This window comes from Abramis brama (assembly GCF_963993115.1).
Source record: "Abramis brama genome assembly, chromosome: 25".
NCBI lineage: Eukaryota > Metazoa > Chordata > Actinopteri > Cypriniformes > Leuciscidae > Abramis > Abramis brama.
This window is the reverse complement of record NC_139987.1, coordinates 17,081,444-17,091,252: the sequence shown is the minus strand read 5'-3', so window position 1 is coordinate 17,091,252 and position 9,809 is coordinate 17,081,444. Positions and strand designations below refer to the sequence as shown.

Genomic DNA, 9,809 nt, shown 5'->3' with positions numbered 1-9,809 from the left:
CATTGCAATTCAATGCCGTTAAATCTGTAATGCATTTTTCTAAATTCTTTATAGAAATATATACATATTATTAAATGTAATAATACAGTGTCCAAAGGAAATCACAATTTATTTGACAGTCCAAATTGATTTAATATAAAATTATACCAAAGATGAAGAACAGAAAACATAAGATGTTTATATTTTTGCAGACATTTTTTTTTAATTCTGAAAAACACAAGACAATTTCAAGACACATTCACGGAGCTGGACAGGAAAATATCTTTTTAATGTTTTCAAATCAATTCAAATTGGGGGTAGATGTATATATACAATGTTAAATGAAACAGTAGGACAATAAGAAAAGGATTGAGTCCTGGTAATCTTGGCTGACTGTACATGAAGAGCAAAAGTAACAAAATTATAGCTGCAAAATTACAAACTGCTGATTGACAAGCAGAGTCATCATACTGCCATAAATAAGACTGTACCGCTCCCTGTAATCAATCACGTTTCTCCGATGGCTCACTATCTGGATACATTTTCAAGTATGTCTCCACCATGTTGTCCAAATCATGCTTAATGGCAGAGTTAATATAGAACAGGGCCATACTCTTGTTTCTGTGATGCACGGGTGTATCTTCCAGGTATGTTGTCAGTCGTTGTTTCGCAGTACTGCAATTCTCATTTGTCAGAGCAAAGACCGGCAGATTGTACAGGACTTTCAGGAGAGCACACACATTGGGGAAGAACTTCACATCGGACAGCTGAAGCGTCTCGTAGATGGTCGATGGCAATACAACATCTTTACCTCCATGCTTCCATTTGATCTTCCAGCAGTGCAACTCGGCAGGAAAGGTGTCCGGGTTCAGCAGGTCATCTTTATAAATGTCTGCACTGGTCTCCTCTGTGGTGTTGAACTTCAACTGTCCCATGATGGCAGGGACAAGTGACAAGGACTTCAAGGCCTTCAGATGATTTTCAGAGAAAAGGTCAGCGAGCTCCTTAATCACATGGGTGACCACAGGAAGGGTGACTTGCTCTTTATAGTAGATTTCAGGTTGGATTTCCTCACCAGACGTTGGTCGTTTTCTGAAGTACAGCCTGGGAACTTTCACCGGGATTTCAAGGGCTGCAGCCAGGTTGACAGCCTCCTCGAACCAGAACTCATGGTAGACCTCGATATTATCGTAAACCTCATTCAGAGAATGCAGAACAGCAGTTAGACTGTTAGATGCGAAGAAAACCTCATTCGTTTGCCCTTGCAGATTCTTACCAAAGGCTCTGGAGAAAGAAAGGGCGTTTTTCAGCACCACTAACGTCATGACAAATTCAAAATCGGCCAATGCCTCGGATATGATGAAGGCGTTGTGCGCCACTTCATCGTTCCATTTGTGATCTTCGTTGTCGTGGACGCTATCCATGCAAAGCAGGAGAGACTCCAGGAGGTCAACAGCTACCTCAAATGTATCGTGCTGCTCGGTCCATTTCGAGGAACACGCCTCCTTAAGGGCAATGGCTTTGTCTTCATTTCCCTGGTAGTAGATCGAAATAGCACTTTCCAGCTGATTTTGCAACAAGGGCGATTTACTGAAAAATGCATCCAGCTTTTTCAGGGTAGACATGACGAGATGCACTCCTGTGAACGTCATTGTGTTCGCCAGGCAGATGTTCAAAGAGCAATTGGAGCAAGGGGTGAGAACGGCTAGTGGGTGTAGCTCAGCTATTCTGGCCACCACCGCTTTGACCTTCGTAGCGGACACACCAGAACACAAATACGCCTGTCCTCTGCAATACTGCATGTCCAGGCCACATTTCTCGGTCACTTCAGCAACAAGCCTCTCGGTGATAGCCTCCACATCACCTTCGAAGAGCAGGAACCCGACGAATTCCTCCCGGAGGCTGTTGGTCTTGTCCACAAAACGTACGAAGACTGGGAGATGGCTCTCTCTGCCTATCTCAACCAGGTTGTCTACAACCAAAGAGAAGAAGCGTCCTTCTTTAACATCAGCCAAAAGCTCTTCACGAATGCAATTTTCCATCACTTCCAGCATCTGCTGCAACTGAGTGGAGGAGCAGTACTCGAGGTTTACAGGCGACCCCTCAAACTTCTTTCTGAGGAATTCGTCGCCTGCGTTGATCCGGTACTCCAACAGTGCCTGGAAGTTGCTGGGAGTGAAGCTTTTGCTTCTGGGTTCTTTGTCAGAGTGCCCATGCAGAGGGATGTTCTGTGTGCCCATCATCACAACAACATCAAACAGAGACTTGAGATACTCTTTATTCAGCGTTTCCTCATCAATGACCTGAGGGCTGCTGTCAACCCCATCACCATTTTTGCTCGCACTGATCTCTTTGGTTGTTGTCTCACTATTATCTTTAGTTTCCTCACTTTGGGAGTCCGCTGAAAATGTAAAAACAATATTTGTGTAAATGTAGTAATTATTATTATGTACATATAAAGAATGTCAAATAGCTATATTACTGCACTACTAAAAAATGAAAATTCAAATGTAAAGAGAGGTATGTAAATATGTGAGAAAAATTATACTGCAATGCCTAGATATCTGAATCATAAAACAAAAGCAACTCACATTTATTCTTCTTCGCTTCAGGGGCATCCTTATTTTCAGTCTGTTAAAGAATTCGGTGTGTTTTTAGTAAACCACTCACATTCAGTATTTAGACATAATTGAATTTCAACTTTACTTTGAAATGTAAAGAGACAGGCATAATACAGTACACTATCAACATAGATTAAAACATGCTGAGCAACTATTACCTCATTATTTGACCGTTTGAAGGAAGGATTGTCAAATATGGTTGGTACCGCAGTATCCTTCAGTACAGTCCTGAAAGGGCTCTGGGTAATAATCACAATAATGTGCAATGCAATATGTTAGTAATCGCATGCTATTTATTAATGGGAAATTGTGATGTCAAGCTGTAGCGTCCAATAGTTGTACATGCTTTACTAATGTATACAGCAATTTCTAATACTTGTATAATTACTATAAATGCATTTTTTTGGGAATTTTAGATTTTGAAAAATATTACATTTAAGTGTAACAGCACCTAAAACATACCCTTTCCATTATACATATACAAATTCATGAAATTTTAATGGTTTTAAAACTAATTTTAAAGTATCATTTTAAGTGCATTAGAAAACTACCACAATAATTACATACTGAGCATGAATTCATAACTTACGGTTTTGGTTATCAAGTTAGGTTCAAAGTGCCTTGCACACAGTCTGTGGTATTTGTTCAGATGGTCAGGCGTTTTGTCTTTCAGGTCTGAGCGACTGCAGTTTTCCACCCACTTTTTACATCTAGGGAATAAATATGACATGAATGGAGCATCATAGCAGTTAGCCTATTAAGTACAATGATGTAAACATGTAAGACTGTATCTGTGTAATACTATGATATAGTGCCTATTTTTGTTTTTACTGTATTACACAATGTTGATTGTGCCTGGCTGCTAATACACAACATTCACACTGAGATCAGTAAAGTTCATACAGTATATGACAGATGAGTACATTCAATCTGTGTTATAACAGCCAGTTGGGCTAACATATAGACTTACCTATCCAACAATAGAAATGCTGAGTAAAACTGGGCTGTCTGGTGAATAACTCCCAGTCCTGTAATAATACTTTGTGTAGTATATAAACACTAACGTTATTTAATGGCAGACTTGCATCTTATCTTTAAGCAAGCTAACTAAGTTAGCCCAGGAGAGCTCTGCATAGTCTGTACTGGTAAATAAATGAAGTTAAATTAAAGTGAAATGCAAAATCCTATCGTCTGGCTAACAAAGAGTAAGATAGATGAGGAAAACGTGTGCAATACCTCTCAGGGTCCCGAGGAAACCTGAAGAACGCCAGCACCGAGTGAGTGCTGTTCCTGGAGCAGTTCAGCGCCGCGCAGAAATTAGGCATCGTGCGTTCACTTTGAGTCGAATCTTAATAGCGAATCCAGTTCATTTGACTCACTGTTATGATATTCCGTTCAGAAAGTTTGAAAAATTTAGTTTTATAGACTAATAAAGCGGTAAATTGATCTGCACTCTAGTGCTTTGTGTGGCCTGGAGGAGAAGCGCGTTGGAGTTCGTCTCCGTCCCACAATGCTTTGCTCTCGCAACGCGAGTTCAAATTTCCAGCCAATCAGAGTGCGCTTACGGGAAGAAATTGGCGGCAGTTAGGGAGGAACCTGAATAAATCATAGATTCGAAAAAAAATAATTTTATGAGCAATTTATAAAGTAACTGCTATTCTAAAAAGGACAAAAAACTCACGTTATTATATGACTTTAAAAAGAAAAAGTCTAGTCACCATTTAATTTCCTTGCATCTCTCATATAATAAACGTGAATGGTGACTGTCATTCTGCACAACATCTCTATTTGTAATTTACAGAAGACATGACAGTGAATAAACTACATTTGTCATTTTGAACAAATAAACCCTTTAGTACATGCATGCGAAATTAAAACCAATATTTCTAGTATGTTAATAATGACAGGATTTATTTTAATTTTTTCAATGAAATATTCTTTATTAAGTTGTTTTAGGTCATAGTAGAGTTATAAACAGAATGGTTAAAACACAGCTGAATGCTCATCTTGCCTTTAAAAAGACATGGTCAGTGTGGGTTGAATTAAATCCTCATTTGAACAAAGTTTAGTTTATTAAAACAATAAATGACTACTGTACGTTCAAAAAACAATTACACATTTAAAAGTGAGAAAATTAACAACTGAACAAATAACAATTGCAGCATCTTAAACATCTTACAAAGAGAAAGGCAACACATTCTTTGGTTTGATCATTTTTTGATACCGCCCAAAACAGACCAACAACAAAACAAATCTTACTTTTTCCAACCGTGTCAATTTTCTCCCCAACAAAAGGAGTGTAGAGTTAAAACGCCTTATGTTAGCATAGCATATTTTCACAATAGTGCCTATAAATCAAATTATTGTCCTTAAAACTTAAGCCATTGCAGTTAATAGATTACTCCATGTAGCAGCCAAATGCAACAAACACTTAAATATTAAAATAAAGCATTTTTAATAGTGTCACATATAATACTTCAAATGTAGGTGTTATGTATGCTAGCCTACTGTATAAATGTCCAATTTGAAAGTGACATTAGTGTTGTATCAGCTTATCTTGTTTAACTGCATACTTTTGCAAAGTCTACAGGCTGATCAGGAAGGTCTTCGAGTAGGGCCGGGTTTTTTCTGTAGATGTAGGCACTCGCATCTGCATCGTCCATCTGCACCAGCTCAGCCAATGAGGAGACACAAGTGTCATGGTCGTTCAGCATACCTGGCAGACGAGAGGACTTGCGCTGGATTCGTGTTGATCGTCGCACAGGTGTCAGAAACTTTAGGTCTTTGATGGTGCTTTTGCGTCGCGAGCCACTGGCTGGTGCGGTTTCGCAATCGATTCTCTTTTTCACACTAAAAGGGCATGAAGAGAAAACCAAATTAATATTTAAACATCACAAGGCCTGTTCACACTTAGGACAATACCTATAAAGTTTTAATAATCATTCTAATTACCCCAAACTCACCTTTGCAGATATGGTGTCGTCTTCACATTGTATTTCACAATGGAAGCCCCTGCCATCTCAGGAGTGGCACACCTCATCTCATCATCACTGTCATCTTCACTCTCAAATGGCTTTTTCTCCTTAGGTTCCTGATCATCATCCTCAATCTTCATGCCAGCCTTCTTAGTGTCTTCTGTAATGTCGCTCTCTGAGCTTTCCTCATATCTCAGTTCTTCCTCTTCCAGAATTTCAAACACTTTATCCATTTCGTGCTCCTCCACTTGTCCTTCCATACTTTCCTCTGCCAACGCATCAGCTCTGTCAGCATTTATGCCTGTCGAGGATGAGCAAAAACATGAGCAATTTATGAAAATCACATCATGACTACAAACTGGTTTACTCTAGTAATACTATACTAGAATTAATTTGCAATTTCTGCATAAAGAATTCACATGAAACTCACCATCTTCGCAGGATGAGGGTATCTCCATTGCCTCCAGTTTATCACACAAGTTTATCACCAACTGCAAAACAGAAATAAGTTATAAAATTATCGAGTGCATGCATGTATGTATGTGTGTGACAAATAAGACAATCTTATAGTTCTTACCGACTCCATCCTTATCTCTGGGTCGACCGGCAGATCCATGTCACTGTTGTCCAGCAAGTCTAGTGTGGTATTCATAATATTGCTTGCTCCACTAGAATTCACTGGTTTATTGTCGGGGACTTTAATATTATCAGTTTGGTTGTTGGTCTGCAATGCAGGGGTTGGTTTTACAGCCTCAGTTTGGATGACAGGATTAGACTTGGCACCAATTGGGGCTTTGGCTCTAATTTTAGGCTGTGGAGCTGTTTTTTGTGAAAAGGTTGCTGACTTTTCTGAGACCGGAGGCCTCTTCAGAGTCTTTCCCTTAGATGCCAGCCACTCTGCAAGCTTTGCTCTGAAAGCAGAATATAAATGAAACATTAGGCAACCACATTAATATGTCCTCTACTATCTCTGCACTGTCACACTTGTCTAGCTATAATTGATCAGGTTTTGCATTCAGGATATGACAGAAGTTTCTAAAATAAACAACCGTTCAAAAGTTTGGTCTAATGTTTCTTAAAAGAAAGTCTCTTATGTCTCTTATGCACACCAAGGCAACATCTACATTTATTTGATAAAAAATAATTACAATTTAAAATAACATTTCAATACATTTTACAATGTAATTAATCCCTATGATAGCTAAGACTCATTTTCAGCAGCCATTTCTCCAGTCTTCAGGGTCACATGACCCTCCAGAAATCATTCAAATAAACACTTTCTTTTTTTTTATCACCATTTAAAACAGCGCTGCTTGATATTTTTCTGGAAACCATGATATATTTTTATCCGGGTTTATTTGCAATTTTATATATTACTGTCACTTATGATTCAATTAATGCATCCTTGCTGAATAAAAGTATTAGTTCTTTGTCTTTTTAATTATAATAATCTTACCTTCTTAACTTTTTAATGGCAGTGTATACAACTCACCTTCTCTCTTCAGCAGTATTCATTTGCACTTTGTACTGGCTGATTGTACTAGTGACAGGTTTGCTGACATTCTGTCCAGTGGTGGCTGGTTTGGGTTTCGCCATCTCTTGCTTCTTTGAAGCGGTGGGTCTGATGGCCGAGCGCCCTGTAGCCAGAGGGGCTGGCCTGGGGGGAACACAAACCCGCGGGGCACCTGCTTGAGAGATGGAGCCTGGGACCTTCTGAAGTATCCGATAATGGGAAACTGACTTCTGGACTGGTTTTTCAGTGGCATTCCGCGGGACATCAGAAACAGATTTCGGTCTAGATAAGTTGACTCTGGGTTTAGAGGACGCCGGCAGGGAAGTAACAGACTTGGACCGGACTTTAGGCAATTCAGGTTTTGGAATCACTTTCTTTTCTGTGGTCTTCGCATCACCACTGGGTTTTCTGAAACAGTCTATTTTAGACTGTACCACACGGCCCTTATATGTACCAGGTTTGGATTTCTGAATGGCAGAGACAGTAGAAGGTGGTTTTTGCACTTCTTCCACAAGCTTCCTGTGTCTTACAGTCTGCTGCGTACGGAAGGCCTGGCTTAGTGTGTTGCGCTTAGTAGGATCAGCATCATTGGTTTTGGTCTTCGGTCTAACATCCTTTTCTCTCTCTGTTTTTCCAGAGTTATCCTCCTTAAGATCATTCTTTGACTGAAGAGGTGCCGATTTATTTATCACTCTTTGTTTTGATACAATACTGCAGACTTGTTTTTTTGGGCCACAAACTGGTTTACTGTTCTCCTTGTTATTCTAAATAGAAGTAATAAAAGAGCAAAATTGAGCAAACTACATTTCAAGCATGCATTCAGACATATTTTACACATGTACATGTGAGAAATAAATGTTCTAAATCTATGAAAGAGCTGGTCTGCTTCACAAAATGCAATGTTACCTTTCTCGTCACCACCGACTCCATTCTGTGAATCAGGGAAAGGACAGTTCTTCAAAGATGATGATCTTCCCTGCAGAACATCACATTGTTATAATGGTCAAACAAGCAAAACAAGAAAAGATGTCTCAAGTTTACCTGCCTAATAGTTTTTAAACCAGCAACATTTCAACTTTGTCCCCTCCCCCTCTCAATCTATGTGTGTGTATAAAAGTGTTATTTTAGATTTATATACTAATAAAGTATTTATTAATATTTTAAATCAGCTTTTATTTTTCAATTTATTTTAAGTTTTAGACATTTTGTTGTTCTTGATTAGGCTACACTTTTATTAATAATTATACAATGCATGATTGTTTGGGACTTTTTATAACTGCATTTCAGTAGCTGACAATACCCCAAAAAGCTCCTGCATTTAAAAAAAATATGCAAAACATGCAATACACTAGACTCAATTCATTAATTATTGAAGTGAATGCTAGATTTGTCAATATTTATGACAAATATTTGACATGACAGATATATTTTTTCTATCTGATGACGCTAGATGCTAGGCAAGAGAAAACCATAACGTTAGTTTGTTAGAAACAGGTGGTGGTTGCACCCAGACATATATTATACCTATACACGTTGAACATATTGACTCAAAATAATCCGCGGGTTTCTACCAGTAACGTTGACTTACTAAATAATCAGCAAGGAGTCCCTATTATTCTAACACGCTTCAAAAGGGTCATGGCAATACTCACAAATCAATGCTAACGGTTGACAAAACAACATCTACTTACGTTATCTGAGGCTTCTTCAATCAGTCAGACAAGACAAGTATAGGTATCTCAGATTAAAAAGTGAATTTGAAGAGCATTTATCCTAACATTCAAATACAGAGCACGCTCTTTCAAACAGAGATTTGAGTTCAGCGCGGCGAACTGTCGGATTGGCTTTGGCGATGACCGTTTGTGAGTCACTCTAGCCGACGAAATGTATTGGCTGCTTCTGATCACGTGATAAAAATAGAGTCGGCCCCACCCCTTTTCTGAAAACTGGGTGCTGCCCATAGACTGGGTGCTGCCTGTTTTGAACCAAAATAAAATTCCTCTAATAACTGCTCAGTGTTTTGGACGATCGAACCCACTTGACCTAAACTCCAGTCTAATCACATTAATGTTTAATGAAATGTTTAAAAAGATGAGAGGTAAATTGCGTTCATGGTTTTTGCTAGTCAAATAACATACGCGCAAGGACAATGACTTATCCAACATGGTGGATAGTAGCATGTCTTTGAATATATTTATACTACACACCTGCATACCTACAAAATGTACTCGATTAAAAAGTTTGGACGCATTCACAGTTCATTGTCTACTTGTGCACATGGGGTAGAAAAAAAATCACATTCAGCCACAAGATGGCAGAAGATTCCACAATCTTGGTGCCCTTAACCAGCTCTACGCTGAGTAAAATGTGACTGTAAAATGTGCCTTCATTTCAGTGTGTGATAATGAGTAAATAAGGAGCTTATATGTCTCCAACTGTGACCTCAAATTGCTTCCCTCGAGGTTTCCACTTTAATTAATTCAATATATAATTCATGAGCCATTCTGCTGACTGCATGATTATGTATGGTCATTTATTCCCTTTATTCATTTTAAATAAAGAAGGGCAACTCATTTACCTTGTATGTAATTGTGTGTCTGGACTGGACTCATTTCAATATCAAAAAGAAGGTTGGATAACCAAGCAAGCATGATCAACATTTTGGTTATTCTGTTTAAGTGGACATGGGCCGTGAAAAGCATTGTTTTCTGTTATGCACAA

The 9,809-nt window shown here is 38.7% G+C and overlaps 2 protein-coding genes across 2 annotated transcripts; both read right to left on the bottom strand.

Moving 5' to 3' along the window:
- Positions 1-176: 176 nt before the first annotated feature.
- Positions 177-4,128, bottom strand: thap12a (THAP domain containing 12a). Its single transcript, XM_084104153.1, has 5 exons — positions 3,837-4,128; positions 3,190-3,310; positions 2,759-2,839; positions 2,571-2,610; positions 177-2,380 (listed from the first exon to the last, which is right to left on the bottom strand). Exons 1-5 carry the CDS (start codon positions 3,923-3,925, stop codon positions 483-485), a joined length of 2,229 nt encoding a protein of 742 aa, XP_083960279.1. The 5' UTR covers positions 3,926-4,128; the 3' UTR covers positions 177-482.
- A 397-nt stretch (positions 4,129-4,525) lies between these two features.
- Positions 4,526-8,952, bottom strand: LOC311076150 (cytoskeleton-associated protein 2). The gene is made up of 7 exons (XM_084104079.1): positions 8,780-8,952; positions 7,995-8,064; positions 7,068-7,852; positions 6,153-6,486; positions 6,006-6,066; positions 5,564-5,876; positions 4,526-5,450 (listed from the first exon to the last, which is right to left on the bottom strand). Exons 2-7 carry the CDS (start codon positions 8,016-8,018, stop codon positions 5,162-5,164), a joined length of 1,806 nt encoding a protein of 601 aa, XP_083960205.1. The 5' UTR covers positions 8,019-8,064; positions 8,780-8,952; the 3' UTR covers positions 4,526-5,161.
- Between the last annotated feature and the right edge of the window lie 857 nt (positions 8,953-9,809).